Source organism: Cervus elaphus, chromosome 7, assembly GCF_910594005.1.
Source record: "Cervus elaphus chromosome 7, mCerEla1.1, whole genome shotgun sequence".
Classification (NCBI taxonomy): Eukaryota; Metazoa; Chordata; class Mammalia; order Artiodactyla; family Cervidae; genus Cervus; species Cervus elaphus.
Genome location: NC_057821.1, coordinates 33,045,145 through 33,070,239, shown reverse-complemented (window position 1 = coordinate 33,070,239; position 25,095 = coordinate 33,045,145). Strand labels below are relative to the sequence as shown.

At 41.9% G+C, this 25,095-nt stretch overlaps 1 protein-coding gene and 1 long non-coding RNA gene across 6 annotated transcripts in view; one reads left to right on the top strand and one right to left on the bottom strand.

Annotated features, from left to right (window-relative positions):
• RIPOR2 (RHO family interacting cell polarization regulator 2) overlaps nt 1–25,095 on the bottom strand; it is a 206,998-nt gene that overhangs the window by 98,876 nt on the left and 83,027 nt on the right. Inside the window, exon 1 of one of the 5 annotated variants that reach the window (XM_043908368.1) lies at nt 8,671–8,864. The exons of the other annotated variants lie outside the window; for them this stretch is intronic. Coding sequence (XP_043764303.1) covers nt 8,671–8,731 — 61 coding nt within the window. The 5' untranslated portion in view covers nt 8,732–8,864. Of the gene's footprint in view, nt 1–8,670; nt 8,865–25,095 lie in introns of those variants that run through there. 5 annotated transcript variants of the gene reach the window in all.
• The window catches only part of LOC122697527, a 35,912-nt gene continuing 33,017 nt past the window's right edge, over nt 22,201–25,095 (top strand). The window contains exons 1-3 of the long non-coding RNA XR_006342080.1: nt 22,201–22,424; nt 24,444–24,506; nt 24,589–24,659. This is a non-coding gene — a long non-coding RNA (uncharacterized LOC122697527). The remainder of the gene's footprint in view (nt 22,425–24,443; nt 24,507–24,588; nt 24,660–25,095) is intronic.

The following is a 25,095-nucleotide window of genomic DNA, read 5'->3' as shown; positions in this document are numbered from 1 at the left end:
AATAGCAATGTTTTCTGAAAAAGTTTTGTATCTTGCTTTATATTAAGACTCTAAATTATCATTTATTTTTTAGTCTTTAGAGATGCTACTGGAGATTAATAAGGGGCTGAAAAATGTCTCTTCTTGATAACCTTTGGCATGTAAACCAGAAGTTGAAGGGAAAGAAGTTGTTTTTTATAATATTTCAGTCCATATAATTTATCTCGAAGTGGTGAAAGGTGCCTTCTACAAATTGTATCTGCGTATTTGATTCTTTGACACACTTTTCTTCACACGCCATTCTATCAGTTCACTGTGCTGTTATAAATAGCAAAGAAAATCCCACCATAGAACATGCTTTCATATGTACTCCCTCTCAGAGTTTCCCGAATGCTAATTTAGAGAGAAAAAAAGTTATCTTCAACTGCTCAGCCAGCTGACTCAATCTGTGCTCTGAAAGTCAAATTATTTTCTTCCTGTTTCTCAGCTCATTATTTCTTACACTGAATGGACAGTTTAGAATGACGTCAAGAGGCAGAAGAGACCAGCTGGTGTCCTCCTGTTGATGTTTGAGTTGTATAGTGTAAATATTTAAACTTTTAACCAATGATCCAAAGACTAAGAAGCAAAGATCTGCAGTGAAAAGAGGGTACTGTAACTTTGTCACTTTGCAGAAAGCAGAAACTTGTTCTTTCTTCTCTTTATTTTATTTAGAAATAATTATTTCACAGGGTTAAGCCTCCTAATACAGCAGAAGATCTTTTTCTCTGTTTACCAGGTTATCTATTAATGACAATCTTTACAAAGCTTGACTCAGTGTTTTCTCTCTCCCTCAGTTGGAACTGGTTCAAAATTGGGAAAGGACTATGTCAAGGCTGTATATTGTCACCCTGTCTATTTAACTTATATGCAGAGTACATCATGCGAAATTTAGGGCTGGATGAATCACAAGCTGGAATCAAGATTGCTGGGGGAAATATCAACAACCTCAGATAGGCAGATGACACTACCCTTATGACAGAAAAAAGAGGAAATAAAAAGCCTCTTGATAAGAGTGAAAGAGGAGAGTCAAAAAGCTGGCTTAAAACTTAACATTCAGAAAACTAGGATCATAGCATCCAATCCCATTCACTTCATGGCAAATAGATGGGGAAACAATGGAAACTGTGACAGATTTTATTTTCTTGGGCTCCAAAATCACTACAGATGGTGACTGAAGCTACAAAATTAAAAAACTCTTGCTCCTTGGAAGAATAGCTATGACAAACCTAGACAGCATATTACTTTGCTGCCAAAGGTCCATATAGTCAAAGTTAGATGGTTGGATGGCATCACTGACTCAATGGACATGAGTTTGAGTAAGCTCTGGGAGATGGTAAAGGACAGGGAAGCTTGGCGTGCTGTAGTCCATGGGGTCACAAAGAGTTGGACCCAACTGAGTGACTAAACAACAACAAATGGTTTTTCTAGTAATCCTGTACAGATGTGAGACCATAAAGAAGGATGAGTGCCAAAGAATTGATGCTTTTGAATTGTGACGCTGGAGAGGACTCTTGAGAGCACCTTGGACAATAAGGAGATCAAACCAGTTAATCCTAAAGGAAATCAATCCTGAATATTCATTGGAAGGACTGATGCTGAAGCTGAAACTCCAATACTTTGGCTACCTCATGCGAAGAGCCGACTCGTTGGAAAAGACCCTCATGCTGGGAAAGATTGAGGGCATGAGGAGCAGGGGGTGACAGAGGATGAGATGGTTGGATGGCATCAGCGACTTAATGGACATGAGTTTGAGCAAGCTCTGGGAGTTGGTGATGGACAGGGAAGCCTAGTGTGCTGCAGTTCATGGGGTTGCAAAGAGTCGGATACAATTTAGCAAATGAACAACAGTTGGGAAAACAGACAAGTCACCCTGCCAAAAGTTCAAATTTTCCTTACTTTTACAGTTTAACACCTAAAATTTTTACTTTGTATCCATAATTGATCTTAAATGTCTTCTGCCTAAAGCCTCTGTTTAGCAAGTTAAGGCATGAAAAGAGTAAGCTATGGAAAGTCCACAGTGAAAGAATGACAATAGTATAAATTATCATGAATTTGCCTTCTGGAGTGAAACTGGCCATTATACCTGCTTTGTGATTGTTATCCCAGCATATATGTAAAAATATTTCTCTTAAAAATATCTAAAAGTGATCAAGTAAATTGTTCTGTTTTTCTTGAAGGGAAATTCTTGCTAAATGATGAGATAGGCTTTGTGTACACAGCACAAAGTGAGGTGATTTTTCAGTGGTTTGTCTATCAACAGGGATCGAACACTTCAGATTCTTGCCAAATCCCTTCACTATGGATTGTACACATGCTGCGGAATCATGATCCTTCTAGTCAGTCAGGCACATCCACATTTCAGCTCCCCAGAAACCAACCTCCAACTCCAATTCAGCCTGGAACATTCTGTCAAGGAAGTACATGCATGTTCAATACCCTGCCAGCCCCTGCAGTAGGGTATTTTCATTTTCTTCTTTCTATTTTTGCTTGCTGGGACCAGTCACTATTATTTTTCCTTCTTCCCTGTCTTTCAGGTACTTGAAATAGTCATTTCAACTTGACTCAACTAATACCTTTCCAGCCTTTAAAATCTCTTCTAAAACCAACTGAATTGCAAACATTTTCATTCAATGTCACCACTCTTTGGTAAACAATTCATAGACAAAATTGAGCCATCTAAAAATAAATGAGAAGTGGAATAAGCTGATACTTGCTAAGCAAAGGAAAACACGTGAGGCATAGGTAACTGGATATATCACATCTCTTTGTAAAAAATATGTTGACTTCAGGAGTGAAGTAATTCTTATCAAGAAGCAAGGGCAATTCTCCCAATTTATTTTACTGCTTTGGTCATAACAACTAACATTTCTTTTTTCTTTTTAAACTGTTTTTCCCCACACAAACAAAAATATATTTGTATTTCAACTCAAGTCCTATAGGAGGTATACTCAAGGCTATCTCATACAGTTCCTGAAAAGACTTTCCTGGCTGCTTATAAAATTATTAAATGAGCATTTAAAATACTTTATTTGTGACACTGGGCCCCTTTTTGGCTTTGGCCTGATCTACGTAGGTCACCCAGAGGTCACTAGGGGCCATAAATCAAGGGGTGGACTGGTGGCTAAGACAGCCGGCATAGCTTTCGTGCAAAGTGCTATTTTAGTTTGTGCCCCTGAAATGACACCATCTCTTTGGCACCAGCCAAAGCAAGCTTCCTAGACATCTCTGGGAAGGGAATGTTTTGTAGTAATCCAAGGCATAGGTCACACAGGCATGAATTATTGTGGGGAGGTCTGTGTCTGCTCCTGCCTCTGTGACAAATAAAGTAGGGAAAACGACTTCCAACCGAAGCATTTCTCCAGGAGTCCCAGAATGGAAATTGATCCAAGCGATCTAGCAAACTGCAAAAGCAAAGAGTGATCAACTTTTTTCAACCCAGGAAACTATGGCAGCCTCTTCTTCAATTCCTTACTTGGGTTTCATTTGAGAACCCCAGATATGAATATTTTTGAAAAAGAACTAACATAGCCAAATTACAATTGTAACTATGAAATGTAGCATAATCAAACAAAAAAGTCTAACTCTGTTTAGCCAAGGCACATACATTTTATGTTCTCTTTCTCAACACTTTTCCCATAGATGGTTTGACTAAACCAGCCTGAACTTTCAGAATCTATTGGTTTTGTACATAAACTTAATTTAATCTCTTCTTCGTTCCTTCCTTCCTTCTTCCTTTTCTTCTTTCAATTTTGGAAAGGGAAAATGTAATTCAGTAAACAATATCAAAACTTGCCAGATTACAACAGGTTGCATAACTGTTAACCTATTAAAAAAAAATCTACCTTGGCTTCATAAGCAATTTACAAAGAAAGACAAAGTGGGCATCTATTCTACTTACAATTCTCTTTTTGACAAACTTTTTGCAATTTTCTTGCTCTCTATGAACTGAAGTTACTTTTGAAAGGGAAAAATAAAATGCTGGCTAATTGGCTTGGGGAAAGGAGACAGCTTTGGTTCAAAACTGTGTAGCATTTTTTTTCCCAAGCATCTCTTGATCTATTTAAGACCAACAAGCAGCTATCAGTCAAGTGGACTCCCTTCTGCCAGTTTATCTCCATCTGGGAGCATTCTCCTTTGGGGAGTTTGAAACAACCTCCCTAGATACTGTAATCCTATGCTGTGCTTCACTGTACCAGAACATTTGAAGGTCTGGCAAACACATTGCAGGCTCCAGTGGTCTTTCCAGAAGCAAGACCCTAACAGGCATGTAAGTGTCCAGGAAATATATAAGTCTGAGAAATACTTTGTGCAGAAGACTGTGAACTGGTGGTGGTTTTATTATTCTTATCACTGCACTTGACAACAGAGAGGAGCAAAAAGAGGCAGGGAAAGCTTGTGGTTCTAAGGAAAGAAGAACTGCAACTTTGACTTCTGCCCAGGAGTAATTTTGGCTGCTGAGCTACTGGTAGACCACCACCTGAGGAAATGTTTCTTCGCATACATGAATCCTGTTCTGTTCTTGAAAGCTGGCCAAGGGCCTCCACTGTGCACGACACTTGTTTTTTCTATTATTATTATCACCATCATAATTGTTACAGTTATCATTACTATTATTATCCATCCAGTTCTTTCTACTAACATACACCAGACTGCCTGTCAAGAAGGCACAGTAACAAAACAGATGAAAGCCCTTTAATTTGATATGTTTGAAACGATAATGAGAAAGGAGCTCTCTAATTCCAATTATTGGCTTTTCAATAGCACGGTAATCAAATCAATCATTCTCCCAGCAAAGAATACAGTCTACCTGATAGGAACCATTTTCCAGATAGCATGATGATGTTTGGAAAGCCAACCTGTGTGTGAGTGTGTGAGTGTGTGTGTGTGTGTGTGTAACAGAGAGAGAGAAAGAGGGAAGGAGAGAGAGAAACAAATACTGAGGTTTCTAGTGGGTAGGTGGGTGACTGCTGCTCCTCTCTCTCATTAATCATATGCAACTCTCTCCTAGAACAAGAGCAAAGTTACACACCAATGCTTCTTAATTCCATGAACTTTAACATTTTCTTTAATCACAGAAAACAATAGCTGAAGCAAACAGGATTTCAGAAAAGCAGTTAAAAACATATTGTGAGCACAACTCATGTTTTTTCTTTCCAGATCTTTCTGTGGTCCATAAATTTAAATGAATTATATATACTTTCAACCAAATGGACCAAAATCCTAAATTTGTGTTTCTTTAGGAGGAAAGGGTCCTTTAAAAGTGTATCCATTACCAGGAAATACAGTTGCCTTAGTAACAAGCTGCTAGGCTTCTTCCTTCGTTTACGTTAGAGGAAACTCATCGGACCAAAAGCTTTCTGCTTTCTTAGGCATGTTTAAGTGAGCTAAAAGCATGGAGGAAACCTCCAGGCAGCTTGAATTCCTCTAGGTAGATGCCACTGTGCAGAAAAGATGACATAATAGAATGCTGGAGCTTTTCAAATAAGATCTGAGAGAATATGTAATCAACCCTCTTACTGTAGGTGAAAAATGAGGCTCAACAAGGTTAAGTGACTTGCCTAAGCTCCTACATCTGCAAAACAGCAGAGGCAGGACTACAATCCAGGCTCCCAACCACTTGTCCAGTGGTGCTTCCACCCTATCATAACTCTGAAAAGAAAGTGAAAGTGAAGTCGCTCAGTCATGTCCGACCCTTTGCGACCCCATGGACTGTAGCCTACCAGGCTCCTCCATCCATGGGATTTTCCAGGCAAGAATACTGGAGTGGGTTGCCATTTCCTTCTCCAGGAGATCTTCCCAACCCAGGGATTGAAGCCGGTCTCCCGCATTGTAGGCAGATGCTTTACCGTCTGACGCACCAGGGAAGTCATAACTCTGAAAAGTGGTTTATAAACCAATTTTCTGTAATAAGTCCTATTTTGAATATACTTAGAGAAGGGAATGGCAACCCACTCCAGTATTCTTGCCTGGGGAATTCCATGGACAGAGGAACCTGAAGGGCTAATCAGACACTAGACTAACCAGACATGAGAACAAAATTCTGTACAGAATTCCTTTTATACATCGCTTTCTGACCTATTCTAGGAACCCCTTTTTGTGAATACAGAGTAGGAATTAGTGTTAATTGAGTGCTTACCATGTTTGAGGCACTGTTCTAAGCACCCTCTTAAATATTAATAATATTTAATCCATATACCACCCTAGGAAGTTTGTAGTCCATTTTACAGTGAGTAAACTGAGACACAGAGAGGTGGAGTAGCCAGCTTAAAATCACAGAGTAAATTAAGTGGCAAAGCTCAGGCAGTGTAGTCTGGAGACGAAGCTCTTGACTAATATCCTGCAGGGAGCTTACTTAAAATGAAGGAACTACGCAGAGAAGCTTTCAATGAATAGGCAAATATGATCCATGACTCCAAAAGCTGAATAAAAATACACTAGATACTGGAATTGTAAGGATTCTCTCTCTAATCTGCATAGATTAAGTTAAATGAGAAAAATCAGTCTGGAAAAGTATAAAGTATATCACCTATGAAGCACCATACAAATATTATGAATCTATTATGAAGGTAATCTGCACAACCCAATAGGTATTATTGTTCTCTTTCCCCACTGAGGAAACAGAGGTTTAGTTTAGCAATTACCTTGTTTAAATCACATAGGTAATAAGCAAAATGAGAATTTGAATCGGAATCTTATCTGACTCCCAACTTGACTCTTTACTGTGCCTGTTGAGGTTAAAATTATCACCTTGATAATTATGACTGCTCGGGAGAAAAATCTTACAGGCTCCTCAATTCCTGCTTTGTTAAGGTCTTAATTTTCAGAGTGCTCACATGCTCAGTTGTGTCTGACTCTTTGTGACTCCATGGACTATAGCCTGCCGGCTCCTCTGTTCATGGAATTTTTCAGGCAAAAATATTGGAATCGGTTGTCATTTCCTACTCCAGGGGCTCTTCCCAACTCAGGGATCGAACCTGTGTCTCTTGCCTCTCCTATATTGGTAGGCAGATTCTTTACCACTGTGCCACCTGGGAAGCCCTTCAGAGAGGGGCCACTTAATCTATCAGTTCAGTTCAGTCACTCAGTCGTGTCTGACTCTTTGCGACTCCAGGGACTGCAGCATGCCAGGCTTCCCTGTCCATCACCAACTCCGGGAGCTTACTCCAGGAGTAAGCTCATGTCCATTGAGTTGGTGATGACATCCAACCATTTCATCCTCTGTCGTCTGCTTCTCTTCCCGCTTTCAATCTTTCCCAGCATCAGGGTCTTTTCAAATGAGTCAGTTCATTGCATCAGGTGGCCAAAGTAATTTATAGTGCGGTGGTTGCATCTGTCTATAGGTGGCGCTCTTTAGCACTGTAGCCATTGGTAAAAGAAAAATCCCTTTGAGGCAAAGGAGAAATTGTGGCCTGGTGTTTTGAAGGTTGGGTAGATAACTACCAAATTGTCCCATTTAGGCTTATCTTCCTAGTTGTAAACATGTTCTAATTCCTGAAGGGAGTGAATATATAAGTATGTATACACAGAGAAAGCATCTGTAAGTAGAAGTGAAAGCTGAGGAATGGAGCCTAAGAGCAAGCTTCAAGTCAGAGTGGCTCTACCTGGCATCCAAGTAAAGCAACAGTCCGAGAATGTGGCAAACAGCGAGGAAGTTCAGGGAGATATTCTTTAAGCTGTCTTAAATTGTGATTAAAAAAACAAAAACAAAACCAATTATGGTTTTAAATATTTCTGATGCTACAACAAAGTAATGTGAAGACAGACATCAATAATAGTTGCATCCTAGATGATTAGATTACTATGCTATACTCTTTCATTTGTCTTCAATAACTTGGGTAACTGCAAAAACTTTTACCAGAGCTCCTTTAAAAAATTACTTGATAGGGTAATACCAGATATGGTTCTTGTGAATAAAAATGAATTTATGAGGTCCCTGAATCCAGATAACCATCAAATTTTGACAGTTCCAAATTCTTGAAAAGGTCTTGCCTGCAAGCCCAATCTCATAAGCATCATTTGAACAAGGAATCTGTAGATTACAAGGTTAGCCATTTCAATTTGCAACCTTTAATGTCAAATTCCACCACACAGGTCTACCTGGGGAAACCCAGGCAGTGCAGTGGATGTCAGAAGCTAGTGAGGCTGCCACCTCCCAGCTTAGGAGAGGAAAAGGGAGAGGCAACCAAGAGAGCTGGGGTGCCAGGATGCCAGGAGGAGTGAGAGAGGGAAAGATCCAAGGGCAGAGAGAGGAGAGGGGGCCGCGGGCAGTGCAGAGCAAAGCAGCATGGCACCGTGGAGGACGTTCCCTGATCCAGGAGTCCAGCCTCTCCTGCTGTGTGCTGAGCAGGGAGACAGACTTCCTTCCCTGAAGGTGTTAGACAAGAGAGCACAGAAGAGGGACGAGGGGAATAGCAGTACTATTTTCTACCCTAAACTGAACCTTTCGCCATGACTTTAAAAAAAAAATGCATCTGGAGGACCCATTGAATTCCCTTGTCCCCAGTTTTCCGCTGCACTCCTGGGGTGTCATCCCATCCGGGATGCTGTCAAAGTCCTCCAGTTCCTTACCCAAGTCGGTTCAAAGTTTCCAACAGTGTCAGAGCTAAGCAAAGTCGATCAGAAAGGCTCCTGCCAGAAAGACATGTTTACCTTCACCAAAAACATCATCCTCTTCGTCCATCAGCAGCTCCTCGGGGTCCAGGTACTGCATCTTGGAGACAGTGGTCAGCGTGTGCAGCCGGCACGCAGCCCCGGCAGCCACACTGGCCCCGGAGGCGGTTTCCCTTCCCCAGGTTGCCTAAGCGCCCCAAGAGGGCAGCTTCCGCCTCAGCCCTTGAGAAAGCAGCTTCATTCATATGAATAGGCTTCAAGAACCTTTTAAAGAGTGCATTCCAGGTGGGGTGATTTTCACCACTGACAAGAAAGAATTTTCTCTCTCTTTTTTTTTGGAAGTGGGCTGCAGATCCGGTTGAAGCTGAACACAGATAACACTTCAAGTCTGAGGGCAATTAATTCTATTTTCTAGCAAACACTTTCATATTTTCTTAAAGAGGAAGGTAGGCTTTTACCTTTCCAACTTGTGAATTTGAACACAATGGGTAGTGTTGAAAGAGAGGGGGTTCACATTTCTCCTCTTTCAGTTTTGCTTCAGTGACAATTTATCTGGAAGGACAGCAAGCCTCTCTGTTAGACCCAGGCAGGCATTTGGAGGGACACAGATTTTCTTTTACTCAGTAATAGTCGCATTTTTCTTTTTTGTAACAAACCCTTTGCATTTGAGGCTTAGAAACTTTCCAAAACTTACACCAAATTTAATGCACATGTAGACTCTTATTGACTCAATTCATCTTTGGTCAATAAATAGGTAAACCGTTTGGATCCAAAAACTTCCATTTAATAATACTGACTCAGTCTGATACTTCAGACTTACCACTAAAGCAGAAAGTAGAAAATGTAACTCAGAAGGCAGTTCCTCCCAGAAACAGGAGTAACCACTGAGTCACGTGAGTACCAGTGGTTGGCATCACCATATGGAAACACCCAAAGTGAGCTAAATTCTATACTGCTGTTCAAACACAAATCTGAGCGAACTGCATCTTCACTAGAGCTTTCTCAGCCCTCTCCCCTCAGGTGTCAGAAGCTCGGAAAATGCAAATAGAGACAATGGTGGGGAGTTATTGGCCCAACATATTTATTTCTGGCAATTCTGTTTACTGAGTAGGGTTTTAAAAATATGTATATATATATATTAACAGACTGTTTTCTAGAGCAGTTTTAGGTTCATAGCAAAATTGAGAGGAAGTAATAACAATTTCCCATAATCCCCTGCTTCCCCCCATACACAGCCCCCCTCATTATCAAACCCCACCCCACCTCCACCGCTCCCCATCTCCCCCTCCCTCCCAGAGTGGTATGTTTGTTACAACTGATGAACCTACACTGACACATCATTATCATCCAGAGTCCAAGCTTTACAAGAGCCCGAGGTTTATTCTTGGTGTTGTATACACTATGGGCTTGGACAAATATATAATGATATGTATCCACCATTATAGTCTCACACAAAGTAGCTTTTCTGCCCTAAAAATCCTCTTGCTTTGCCTATTTATCCCTCCTTACCACAACCCCTGGCAACCACTGATCTTTTTACTGTCTCCATAGTTCTGCCTGTTCCAGAATGTCACAGCTGGAATCATACAAAACGTAGACTTTTCAAATTGGCTTCTTTCACCTCGTTGCTATTGTTCAGTCACTAAGTCGTGTCTGACTCTTTGCGACCCCGTGAACTGCAGCACAACAGGCTTCCCTGTCCTACACTATGTCCCTGAGTCTGCTCAAGCTCATGTCCATTGAGTCGCTGATGCCATCCAACCATCTCATTCTCTGACGCCCCCTTCTCATCTTGCCCTCAATCTTTCCCAGCATCAGGGTCTTTTCCAATGAGTCTGCTCTTCACATCAGGTGGCCAAAGTATTGGAGCTTCAGCATCAGTCCTTCCAATGAATATTCAGGATTATTTCCTTTAGGATGGACTGGTTTGATCTCCTTGCTATCTAAGGGACTCTCAAGAGTCTTCTCCAGCACCACAATATGAAAGCATCAATTCTTTGGCACTCAGCCTTCTTTATGGTCCAACTCTCACATCTGTACAGGACTACTGGAAAAACCATAGCTTTGAATATATAGACCTTTGTTGGCAAAGTGATATCTCTGCTTTTTAATATGCTGTCTATGTTTGTCATAGTAGTATGCATGAAGTTTCCTCCTTGTCTTTTCATGGCTTGATAGCTCCTTTCTTCTCGAAAGCGAAAGTGAAAGTTGCTCAGTCTTGTCCAACTCTTTGCGACCCCATGGACTATACAGTCCATGGGATTCTCCAGGCCAGAATATTAGAGTAGGTATCTCCAAGGGATTTTCCTAACCCAGAGGTCAAACCCAGGTCTCCAGCATTACAGGTGGATTCTTTATCAGCTGAGCCACCAGGGAAGCCCAAGAATATTAGAGTGGGTGGCCTATCCCTTCTCCAGTGGATCTTCTTGACTCGAATCGAACTGGAGTCTCCTGCATTGCAGGCAGATTCTTTACCAGCTGAGCTACCAGGGAATCCCTCCTTTCTTAAGACTGAATAATATTCCATTGTTGATGTAACACAGCTTATTTATCTATTCACCTACAGAAGGATACCTTGGTTGCTTCCAAATTTGGGCAATTATGAACAAAGCCAATATAAATATCTATGTGCAGGTTTTTGTGTGGACATAAATTTTCAACTCCTTTGAGTGCATAAAAAGGAGTGGGATTACTTACTGTATGGTAAAAGTGGCTTCCCAGGTGGTGCTAGTGGTAAAGAACCTGCCTGCCTATGCAGGAGACATAAGAGACGCGAGTTTGATACCCGGGTCAGGAAGATCCCTTGGAGAAGGAAATGGCAACCCACTCCAGTACTCTTGCCTGGAGGATCCCACGGACTGAGGAGCCTGGCAGGCTCTGTAGGGGTGCAAAGAGTCAGACACAACTTAGCATAGCATAGCACTATGGTAAAAGTATGTTAAGTTTTGTATGAAACTGCCAATTGTCTTCCAAAGTGGCTGTACCATTTTGGATCCCCATCACGAAACAGTTGCTAAAGAAAGTTCCCATTGCTGCATATCCTTTGAGCACCAGCAGTGGGCTTCCCCCCATGCTGGCTGCCATAGGGTTTTCAAAGAGAGTATGTAGCCTGGGGCCTGTAGGAACCCCTAACTGAGCTCAACCAGGGTAGGGACCATCCTTGGGACAAGTTTGGAAACAGTGTTTTGGGATGCACAACGAGTAGAGGTATGGCTGATATTTAATGTCTTGGTAAACTTTCTGCAATGCATGGGATAGTGGCTTGAGAGGAAGGACTGTCCAGCCCTAAATGCCAATAGTGCCCCTCCCACCTTGAGAAATACCCTGAGAGGCAGATAGCTGGAGCTGAAGTCTTTCTCTAGATCACCTCTGCTCCCTTTCTTTCTAACCCTTCCACCACATCCCCCACCCCAATTCCCATTCAAATGACTTTTCTGGTCAAGGATTGTGATTAATTACCTAAATTATATTAATGGGCTTGAATTGGAAGATGGTGAAGTCACTGTGGAATACAGTATGGGGGTTCCTCAAAAAATTAAAAAATAGAATTACCATATGATTCAGCAAGCCCAATCCTGGGCATATACCACTGCCCCCCCCCTTCCAAATTTGAAAGCAAGATCTTGAATTGATGCTTGTGTTGCCATGTTCATTGCAGCACTATTCACAATAGCCAAGATATGAAAGTAATCTAAATGTCCATTAATAGATGAATGGATTACGAAAATGTGGCATATACATACAGTGGAATGTTATTCACCCTTAAAAAAGAAGGAAATCCTGTTATAGGCTATAAAATGGATGAACCTTGGGGACATTTTGCTAAATGAAATAAGCCAATCACAAAAATACCAGTACTGTATGGTTCCCCTTATTCAATGTACCTAAAGGAGTCAAATTCATAGAACAGCAAGCAAAATGGTAGTTGCCAGGGGCTGGGGGGAGAGGAAAATGGGAAGTTGTTCAATGGATGTAGTTTCAGTCATGCAAGATGAAAAAGTTCTAGAGATCTGTTGCACAACGGTGTGCATATTGTGGACTTAAAATGTGGACTTAAAAACTGTTAAGAGGGTAAACTTATGTCATGGGTGTTTTTTCTTAACTATATCCAAAAAAATGGTCCCAAATGTAGGAAATCTGCATGTAAACCAGGGCTCCATTTATTGTGGCTGGGATGAGAGGACAGGTTTGTTTTGATGATCACTACATTTCTCACCCATTGTCCTATGTCCTTTAATCTGCACAACCTCACAAGGTGGATGCTATTTTCTCATTTTACAGATGAAGCAATCTGCTTCATCTGTAAGCTTAGGAAAGCTTAAATAACTTTCCTAAGAGCACATAGCTAAGCGAGTGGCAGACTGGACTAACTCTAAAGCTCATTCCACTGCCTCTCATCTAAACAGCTTTATGGAGTGACTGACAATGATCTGGGTCACCAAGGCATCCGTGTGGCTCTTGGGGATCTGCATCACCTTCATTTTCTCCCACCTCAGAACCACCAGGTTACCATAGCAACCCTGGGGTCCCCAGCCATTCTACTTCAGCAAGTTGAGCATAATCTCTCTAAGCCTATCTCCTCATCTTCAGATGGAGAAAATAATATCTCCTTGTTATGGGTTTAACTGTGTCCTCCCCTCCCACCCACAACAAATATCCATATGTTGAAGTTCTTAACCCCAGTACCTCAGAATGTGACCTTATTTGAAAATAGGATAATTGCAGATGTAACTGGTGAAAATGAGGTCATACTTGAATTGGATGGCCCCCCTAAAAATCCAACTGTTCTTATAAAAAGGGGGGATTTGGACACAGACAAGCACACAGAGAGACCATGTGAAGGTGAAGGCAGAGATCTAGAAGTCAAGGAATGCCAGAGACTGCCAGCAAACCACCAGGAGCTATGGAACAGGCTCTCCCTACCCTCCTCCGAAGGAAGCAGCCCTGATGACACCTTGATCTCAGACTTCTAGCCTCCAAAACTATGAAACAATAAATTTCAGTTATGTAAGGCACCCAGCTTGGGGTGCTTTGTCATGGCAGCCCTAGCAAGCTAACACACTTCCTCATTTGGCTTGTTTTGAGGATTACAAAGGGTAATTCATGTAAAGAAACTGTCACAACACATGGCACACCACACATACCCAGTTGTAATTATCCAACTTAAATCTCTCACAGGGCAGCTTAGGGCCGTTCCTCTGGCTGAGGCCTCAATGGGGATGGAAAGTGAGGAGCCACCATGTTCAGTACAAAACCTCAACAGCCCTTTGGACAGTCTCCACAATCTTTTATTCTCCAGTTCAGACATTTGAAAAAGACAGCTAACAATCTCAAAGAACAAGCCACAGATGCCACTGAGAATGCCTTGAGAGCACTGTGTTAGAACATGCTCCTTGTTCCCAAAGTTCATGCTTACCTTAGAGAGAGAAGGTGTATATGCATAATGTGTTGGCTAAGGAGGAAAATGAATGAATGGCCTACAAATGCATGCAGCCATACAAATCCATTTCAAAAACATCATGTTGACTAAGAAAGCCTCATAAAAATATAAATATGAATCTACTTATATAAATGACAAAAATGGCAAAATGAAAAAATATATAATAGCTAAACTGACAAAAAACAGATTAACAGGAGAAGAGGCATACAGATTTTATTAATGTTTATATAATGCCTGGAGGATTCATAAGAAAAAACTTAAAATCCCAAAGAAGTGGTTAGATTTGGGGGCTATATACTATTTTAACAAAGAGTGATAAGTTGTAGAGAAGCAACTAGAAGAAGGAAGACCAGACAAAGGAAGGCAAGGAGGTTGGAGCTCCTAGGGGAGGTGAACTGTGAGAAAGAGACTAGGAAATGTATGGTAGATATGTGTGTGTGCATGCTTAGTTGCTCAGTTGTGTCCAACTCTTTACAACCTTTTGGACTATAGCCCACCAGGCTCCTCTGTCTATAGGATTTCTCAGGCAAGAACACCAGGGTGGGTTGCTATTTCCCCCTCCAGGAGAATCTTTCCTACCCAGAGATTGAACTGGCGTCTCCTGTGTCTCCTGCATTGCAGGCAGATTCTTTACCCACGGACTGCTTAATAAGATATGCTATGCAGGCTCATCTCATCTCTGGTGATAAAAGTGACCTTCACACCAGCCCAGGTGGGATGCATGAGACAAGTGCTCGAGCCTGGTACACTGGGAAGACCCAGAGGAGTCGGGTGGAGAGGGGGGTGGGAGGGGGGATCGGGATGGGGAATACGTGTAAATCTATTGCTGGTTCGTGTTAATGTATGACAAAACCCACTGAAAAAAAAAATTAATTAATTAATTTAAAAAAAAAAGTGACCTTCAGTTAATGAAGAGTCATTTTCTTTTTCCTGCTATAGAAGAGGGGAACACCTTTACAAAGGGAAATTTATGCCCTGTTTTCAGGCAGAATCGGAGAAAGCTCTGCTTTCTGTGTCTGCTATTTCTGAATTGCCTTCAGCTAAAAATATTTTATTTGAGGGTTTCCCAGGTGGTGTTGGGGCTTCCTTGGTGGCTCAGATGGTAGAGAATTGGCCTACAATGCAGGACACCTGGGTTTGATCTCTGAGTTGGGAAGATGCCCTGGAGGATGGCATGGCAACCCACTCCAGTATTCTTGCCTGAAGAATCCCATGGACAGAGGAGCCTGGAGGGCTACAGTCCATAAAGTCACAAAGAGTCGGACATGACTGAAGCGACTTAACACATACACATGCGGAAATAATCCTCATGCCAATGTGGCATATTTTGGAGCAACATATTCTGATCCCCTTCAAATCCATCCTGGAAAAAAAGACTGAGGCTCGGGAAACTCGGTGTTCAGGGCTGGTCAGTTTACTGAGGTGTAGGTTATAGAGAGTGGCTTTGACTGAACAGTGAGAAGTGAGTCTGGAACAACCGCCAAATGACCTTGCATTTCAGTGACTGAGGCAAACAGCTCTGATAATTGGATTTGAGGAAGAGAACGAAAGTGAGGATGAAGCTTACTTTCATAGTGTGAATCCTGTGAGCCAACTATTTTAATCAAGTCTGATGTGTGACAGCCTGGGCTCAGTTTAACAACAGAACTCGGAGCACTGGCAAAGCTTTTATCCTCTGAGCAATTCTTATCGACCTTGTGCTGTACTAGGTATGCAAATATCAAGGTCTTGTCCTTGCTTTGAGACACTCTACTTGCCCATTCCTGTCTTCATTCATTTACTCCTTCATTCATTATTTCATTCATCCATTTATCTATTTGAAAAATTGATAATGAACATCTACTATATTTTAGGCACAGTGGGAAACATTCAAGTAAATGCATAAATGATTATGTGTGTGTTGTGCTGAACATGTGAAAATCAACATGGTATAAGATATTATTTTGTAGTATAAGAATTTAAGTTATAACGATTGGCTATTTACTAAACATTTCTGCCTGATTTGCTGTTTTAAAACAAAATGACCCTATGTGAAGTGCTTAAAGGAGGAAGTCACACTGATGGGAAAATGTCATCATGCAATGTGGGCTTTCATTTCAATACAGGATGAGCTTCATAATCTTCTCTCTGTACCCATTTCTGGAGAATTTCCACTCCTCCAGAAAGTATTTCTAAATACCTAATTTTCAGGTACAAAAACTTCAGAGCAGGGAGGAATCTGAAATAATTAGGTGTCTTAGAAACAGAAAGGAGAACAAAGTAAGAGAGAGGAATTGAAACTGTGAGGAGAGTTTGGAATCAAGAAAGAAAAAGAAGGTGAAAGAAACCACAGAGCCAGAAACAATCTTTGGGTAATTTTGTAAAAATGCACATAAAATGTGCCTAACTACAGGATGCCATGGACAAGGAGCTGGGACTAAAGAAACATGATTTTAATGACAGTCCTATTTTCAAGTTGCAAGAGAGTATACCCACCTCGTTGGATGACATTCCTCCCAGAGGCTTCAAAGTCTTCCTGTTCACCTTTCCCAGTTTTAGGGGTATCTCTCAACTGTCCATCCTAAAGGAGATCAGTCCTGGGTGTTCATTGGAAGGACTGATGCTAAAGCTGAAACTCCAATACTTTGGCCACGTGATGCGAAGAGTTGACTCACTGGAAAAGACCCTGATGCTGGGAGGGATTGGGGGCAGGAGGAGAACGGGACGACAGAGGATGAGATGGCTGGATGGCATCACCGACTCGATGGGCATGAGTTTAAGTAAACTCCGGGAGTTGGTGATGGACAGGGAGGCCTGGCGTGCTGCGATTCATGGGGTCACAAAGAGTCAGACACGACTGAGAGACTGAACTGAACTGAACTCAGCTGTAGGAGCCACACTCAAGGTTGCTTACTACAGGTGCTGGGAAAGCCTGAAGGACAGGCTGAATGAAATTCTGGATGGATCTGCCTTCCCCAGCTCTGATGTAGCCTTGAAAACCAAGAGCCTACCATACAGTGAAAACCAGTAGACTGGCAGTCATTGGAGTGGTTAGGGAATGGGCTTCGAGCTTTTTTAAAGCCCCTTTCACAGAAAATTGTCATGATTTGACCTGTCTGTTGGGTCCCTGGAAGACCCCATTTGCAAGACTGTCTTTAATTAATTTGAGTCAGAGTTGCCCAGAGTGAACAGCCTCTTTCCTGGGTCTGTTTGTTGAAAACAATTAGAGACAACTGGGTAATAATTAAGCAGCCCAGGGTGGTGGGAAGAACTGTGGGAAAACAGTAGGTGAACCAAAACCTTAAGGGAAAAAAAAAAAAAAAAGCTGAGGAAAGAAATGGCTATAGGGGACTTGAAAAGCTCTGATGTATTCCTGGGAATCCAGAAGCCCAAATATATGTAGGGCTGAATACATGGCCAGACTGTGCACACGCTCAGAAAAGACCTCCAAAGGCCATAAACAGTCACCCCTGTCTTATCTTGAGGCTCTGAAGAAGCAGGAAGGAAATGTTAAGGCAAAGTTATCAGGTGCCTAGATGAGAGTTTGAGAGTATGTCCCAGCTTACACACAAGAGTCACCTGGCAAAAGCTAAGACTTAATTGGTTTCAAGCATCTAAAAAAATCGCTGTCCAACATTAGCTGACTGCTAAGTAACTAAGCAGAGATTTCAGTGGCTACAAATAACAAAGAATACAGACTTTACAGAACTAGTTCAGAAAAGTCATTAAACAGCAATAAAACCCTTAGGGGACTTCCCTGGTGGCTAAGACTCTGCTCTCCTAATGAAGAAAGCCCAGGTCCAAGCCCTGGTCAGGGAACTAGAACCCACATACTGCAACTAAGACGTGATGCAGTCAAATACATTTAAAAAAAAAAAGAAAAAGAAAGAAAAAAAAAACCCCTAGGGAAGGGGGAGAATCTGATTTCCAGAGTTCCCATATAATATTAATTAAATTGTCCAGTTTTCAATGAAAAATCGAGACATGCAAAGAAATAAGAAATTATGAGCCATCCACATAAAACAAAACAAAACCTATCAACAGAAACTTACTAATACTAGGTATTAGACTTACTAGGACAAAGACTTTAAATCATCTATTCAAAATGCATTTAAAGAACTAAAGGAAATTAAACATGAAGAAAGTCTCACAATGGAAAATATCAACAAGATGATAGAGATTATCTGAAGAAAACAAAAACATTAACTCAAAAAACATATATGTACCTACATGTTCATTGCTGTGCTATTTATAATAGTCGAGATATGGGAACAACTTTAATGCCCATCAGTGGACAAATGGATAAAGAACATGTGGTTTACATACACAATGGAATACTACTCAGCCATAAAAAGAATGAAATCTTGTCATTTTCAAGAACATGGATGAGCCTAGAGGGTGTAGTATGTTAAGTGAAACAAGTCAAGCAGAGAAAGACAGATACTGTATGATTTCACTTAAATGAAATCTAAATTTCACTTATATGGAATCTAAAGAACAAAACAAATGAGCAAACAAAATAAAACAGAAACAAACTTATAGATACAGGGAACAAACTAGTGATTGCCAGAGGTGGGCAGCTGGAGTGGGGGGAATGGGCAAAATAGGTGAAGGGGATTAAGAGGCACACACTTCCAGTTATAAGAATAAATAAGTCATGGGGATGTAATATACAGAATAGGAAATACACTCAGTAATATCATAATAACTTAAAATGGTGACAGATGATAACTAGATTTATTGTGGTGATTATCTCATAATGTATATAAATGTCAACTATGTTATATACCTGAAATTAACACAACATCGTATATCAATTGTTCCTCAATAAAAAAGAAAATATGTGTACACATAGTTTTTCTAACAGAGAAATGTGATAGAATGGTCAGAAAAGAATTTCAAGTATAAAAATAATTACATTTTTAAGAAGGGAAATTGTCCCAAACTTGGGCTGAAGTAGAACTTTGTTGTGTGGTAGGAACAGCAGCCAGAGAAGACAATGGCACCCCACTCCAGTACTCTTGCCTGGAAAATCCCATGGACAGAGGAGCCTGGTAGGCTGCAGTCCCTGGGGTCGAGAAGAGTCAGACACGACTGAGCGACTTCACTTTCACTTTTCACTTTTATGCATTGGAGAAGGAAATGGCAACCCACTCCAGTGTTCTTGCCTGGAGAATCCCAGGGATGGGGTCGCACAGAGTCGGACACGACTGAAGTGACTTAGCAGTAGCATATAAATGACATCATTTGTAACTTTTAAAACTAATAACATCTTTTAGATATATGAAGGTATACAGTTTTCTGAAATGTACTTTGGGTTTTCTAGACAGTTAAAAATGCTGGTGCATGTCCTGCCATGAGTAGAGCAGGCGTTGAGGACCCAGGAAAGCTATGGAATCTGGAGCGCATGGTGTCTGGGCATCTGCAGAGGGAGGGCCCGGGAGCTCCATTCATTTGCATGTACTGTTTTTGTGGGCTATGACCCATTCAGCATCTCCCGATTGGTTTCTTTTTAGCCTCAGAATTTCTTGTCCCCTGGGATAGCAACAAAAGTAAGGAGCTGAAATTTGGGACTTGCTATATTCTGATTTTGGCCAAATGTGTTTGAAAACTCTTCCCAGTGTGGCTTCCCTTTAATAGATATGTCTCCATGACCCCTGATTATACAGAGGACAGAAAAACAATCTGGGGAAAGAGTTCTTTCAAAAACCACACTGAAGGAAGGAAGGAAGGAAGAGGAAAGAAAAGGAAAGCATGACGCTAAGGGAAGAATATTTTTCTTTGGGGAGGAAAGCACCTCCAGATTGTATCCTTTTTTTTTTTTTTAAAGGTTCTGTGGGAGGATATCCAAAACACTCCTTGATTTGAAATGTCAGCCTTCCTGAATTTCAGAAATCTGGCTCTGGGTGCTCTATGAACACTGCAGGGCAGAAGTGTGGATGAGCCCTCGGCACACTGAAACTGATTGCCAGGTTCCTGACTCACCTTAGATGAGCTTCAGACCTGCTTTTGAAGCCACCCAGAAAGACCTGAATGAATTGAACCATTTGGATGGAGAAAACAGAGAATCATGGAAGGAAAAAAAATCACTCCTCCTCCTTTGTTTCCTAGCAGGCTCCTTCCTCCTTTAGAGTTCTGTTTTAAAGTGTAAATCACAAGAGGGTCAGTGAAAACAACGCCTGGTAAACGGAAAGACAATGCAATGCCGACTGTCTACTGAATGAGAATGCAGTCCTGCACAGGAGGGACAACATTCCCTTTTTCTAACTCGTTTTCATTGACTAGGCTAAAGCCTTTGACTGTGTGGATCACAACAAACTGTGGAAGATTCTTAAAGAGATGGGAATACCAGACCACCTTACGTGCCTCCTGAGAAAACTGCATGCAGGTTAAGAAGCAACAGAACTGGACAGGGAACAACTGACTGGTTCCAAATTGGGAAAGGAGTATGTCAAGGCTGTACATTGTCACCCTGCTTATTTAACTTATATGCAGAGTACATCATGAGAAACGCTGGGCTGGATGAAGCACAAGCTGGAATCAAGATTGCCAGGAGAAATATCAATAACTTCAGATATGCAGATGACACCATCCTAATGGCAGAAATCGAAGAGGAACTAAAAAGCCTCTTGATGAAAGTGAAAAAGGAGAGTGAAAAAGCTGGCTTAAAACTCAACATTCAAAAAACTAAGATCATGGCATCTGGTCCCATTACTTCATGGCAAATAGATGGGGAAAACAATGGAAACTGTGACAGACTTTATTTTCTTGGGCTCCAAAATCACTGCAGATGGTGACTGCAGCCACAAAATATAAAGACACTTGCTCCTTGGAAGAAAAGCAATGAAAAACCTAGACACTGTATTAAAAAGCAGAGACATCACTTTGCTGATAAAGGTCCGTATAATCAAAGCCATGGTTTTTCCAGTAGTCATGTACGGATGTAAGAGTTGGACCATAAAGAAGGCTGAGCGTTGAAGAATTGATGTTTTTGAACTGTGGTGTTGGAGAAGACTCTTGAGAGTCCCTTGGAGAGCAAGGAGATCAAACCAGTCAATCCTAAAGGAAATCAATCCTGAATATACATTGGAAGGACCAATGTTGAAGCTGAAGCTCCAATAATTTGGCCACCTGATGAGAACAGCCAACGCACTGGAAAAGACCCTGATGCTGGGAAAGACTGAAGGCAGGAGGAGAAGGAGATGACAGAGGATGAGATGATAGGATGGCATCACCAACTCAATGGACATGAGTTTGAGCAAGTTCCAGGAGATGGTGAAGGACAGGGAAGCCTGGCGTGCTGCAGGCCGTGGGGTCGCCAAGAGTTGGACACAACCAAGCAACTGAACAATAACAACAACAAACTTTTTTTCCAATGTCCCCAATCTATCAACTTGACAGTGGTTTCAAAGCTTTTCCCTCTAAAGAAGTGGGGTAGCGCCAGCTGCTTCCCTCCCTGAAAACAGTGTGCCCAAAACATACCACTGAGTTGGTAGAGAAAGAGGGTGATCCAGTGCTGGTGCTTTATAGTTCACTGAGTCGCTCTAAACTTCAGTTGAAAAAATGGGGCTACAATTTTGTCTCTTGCCTCTAACTAAAAGAAAAAGCTAGCTGAAAGAGAAGGAGAAGATGGAGAGAGAGAGGAAGAGGGAGGATAAGAGGGAGGATGAGAGGGAGGAAGATGAGGAAGGAAGAGAAGAAAGAGAGAGAAAAGATAAAAGGAAGAGAAGAGGTGGGGGAGGAGAGGAGGAGGGGGAGGAGGAGCAGAAGAAAGAGTCATTGTGACTCTAAATGCAATACGTGACCATGGCCATAACCTGGAGCAGTGAGGGGATGAGCTGAGCTTCCTCGTCAGAGCAGCTCTCTCTGTCTCTCTCAAATTATTGCACACGGGAATTTGTAGTTATTAATCAACATGCATATTTCAAAAAAATTTCCTCTTTAATTGTGAGTTCAGGTTGACCATGGAGAAATTTTGTTATGACCAAGGGGCCTTTATTTTGAGGCACTGGGCTCCCCTTTCCTCTCCTCTCCATCCTACTCCCTCTGGTTCCTGCTCTCGGATTTCTCTTCAGCTGAGAGGTGTTAAAAAAAACAATCTATGGTTTGTTTCATCTCTTCACGATTGTGTCAATCCCTCTTATCTACCTCTTCAAAGTAAGACCATTTTTTTTTTTCTTTTCCTAGTGCTATGTTGGGTGTGACAACAGGCTGAAAATGCCACCCATCCTCTCTCAGACCACAAACAGAGCTGAATCAGTGAGCCTAGACTAATAAACAAGGGCGTAGACCAGAGGAGGAGACCAAGACGTGATGAGCCCAGAGGAGGAAAAAGAAAGCAAGAAGAAAAAAGCACTGCAGCTTCTAGTGCAAGGTGAGCAGAAAGCAGCCAGCCCTTCAAAAAACAGGAATCAAAAGCCAAAACACAGGCCTCATGAAACTGTCATGAGCGGGGAGGTTCTGAAAGTCATTTTCTACTGCAGGTTTTAGAGACATCTTCCATTATCTTGAGCTGCCCAAGAGCTATAAACCAAAACCCTAAAAGTTCAGCCTCAGTACAGGGGAAGGGTCTCAGTGGAAAGGGTCTCCATGCTCCTCAGATAACCTTTCAGCCAGGTTTTGTGAAGTAATTCGGTTGGGCCAGCCTTCTAGTCATTCTGTCAGAGAAGAATCAAGCAAACTTGGAGAAAATGGGTGAGGGGTAAATAAGTGGATGTGAGTGGGCAGGCTTTGTCCTGTGTAGAAACTGTGGCAGAAACAGTATAAATGTCAACTTCCTGTCTACTGATATCATGAAAACCTGGAGTGGTGGTGGGGTGACAGGGAGCTGCTTCCTGGGCCACCTTGAGGTGGCAGAAAGGCCCCCAGAGGTCAGGACCAGGTTAGCGAGAGTTGAGGACAGTCACCTTTGCCCTCGGTGGGGGCAGGGGGGTTGCAGCACCAGTCCACCCCATGGAAGGGTGGCCACTGGGAAAATGTTAAAATCTCAGCCGATGGGTGAGATAATTTCTCATATAATTTCATCCAGAATTTCATCGTTTTAACGAAGTACAAAAAAAACCAAGAGGAGGTGTCAAGGACTGCGTGTGGTGGGGTAGAGGGAGTGGAGGGGGAAGTTCTATTTCTTGACCTAGATGTGACCTGGTGGCAAAACCTGCACACGCAACCAGCTGCCTGGTTCATACACAGGGCTCGGTTGTTACGTTCAGAATCCTATACTCGTCCCTGATGTTCCTGCGGAACAGGGTGCTGAGCCAAGCACCACATGTTCCTGGAATAGCACCTGGTAGTGTTTCTTTCACTGGACTATCTCTAATAAAAGCTTTTTGCAAAAGTATGAACTAATATTGATGACATATTATCTGGTAATACTAATTCTGTTAGGCTCCTGTTTGGACCAGGGGAGAGGTGGGGAGGGGATAATGTGTGTGATAATGTGTGAGGGGAGAGATAATGTGTGTTTAAAAGGAAGATTCTTTCTCTTTTCTTCCTCCCTCCCTCCTCACCCACGATCCTTTCCTCACCCTTGGGAAAATTTGGGCCCTGTTTTAGCTTTTGCACCTCCCTAGGATCTTGTGGTTTTCTTTATGATGATAATTCTAATGCCAGTGAAGGCATGTTTCTCCTAAGGAATTGAGGAGTGTCTGTCACTTGTTCTTCCGAGTTTTCGATGAGGTAATTAAGAGAGTTCAGTATGACTGCCCTCAAGTTATTGATGGGAAGATTTAGGACAAAGGGCCTAGGTCCTTAGGCAGCAGGGCACATGTGATGGGCAGAGTTGCTAGCGCAAGTCAAAACACTTTCAAAGAGCAGGTGAGTCAAGACTGGGGAAGCCGTGCCAGAGAAGTTTTCAAGGGATGACTGAACCGTTCCACAAACATGAAAATATGTTCAAGTAAAGAAAAAAAAAAAACCCACTGTGGAGATATCTCACAGGCAAATGGGACAGAGTTGGGTGAATAGAGTTGGTTGCATTGGGGCTGATTTCTCAGAAATCTTTCATTTGCTATGCTAACCTCTGATGTGTCATAGTACATAGCACAAGCATACAACTCTACACAACAAGCATAGAAGCTGCAGGATCTAGGTCATATATTCATTTTTTATCTAGTCTGTTCTGCTAGACTGGGAGATTCCCAGAGGACAAAGGTCAATAAGAACTTGGCCTCTTCATTTCAAACCTAGTAAGAACCAGTGTTCCGCAGATACTTTGTAAATGAATGAGTAAAGGATTCCCTCAAGTTCTCTGATCTCACTGAGATCAGAGATTTTAGAAGGTTCCTATCAACGTGTGGGAGGACCCCTGGGAGAGTAGCAGGTGAGCACTGGGTGTTAGGATGGTTGGGAGCAAAGCTCTGCCCATGAACGAACTTTACCTAACTTCCCAATACAGGGTGGAAGCACACGAGACCTGATCTGGTTTTGAACATTTGGAAGAACCTGTGTTGCCTTCCAGGTACTGCAGACCCTGTGCCCTGGTGACAAGAGGGACTGATTTTTCTCATGTAAATTAATTAGCTAATCCATGCACTTTACAGTTAAATAGATGTCTTACACAATGTTATCTGTCAACCACCAGAGGAGACATCTTCAGATTTTATCGACAAAGGTAAGACTTCCATAAATGGATCCCCTTCATGGTGTTTGATAAGGAATTCCAGAGCAAGGTGTTTATAATAAATATTCCTCCACCACTTTACCTCAGGCTTCTGCCCCTGTAGTTCTTTTTCTTGGTTCCTCTCTTCTTTTTAAACCATAAAATAAAACTATATAAAAGACTCTTAGTAGAAATATTAAAAACTGGCATAAGGGTAATTTCGTGGGAATGTTATGAAATTCCGGTGAGAAAAAGTTCAGACCTTCCTTCCTTCCTTCCTTCCTTCCTTCTTCTGGATAAGATTTTCACTGGCCCCTACCTAACACACAGACTACTCTGCTTCAGTAGTAATATTTAGTTCCCTTTTCTTTGTACTCACTGGGATAGATGGCACATGTGAACGGAACTTGTGGTAAAAATAACCTTGCCACAAAGGACTCCACCCCTG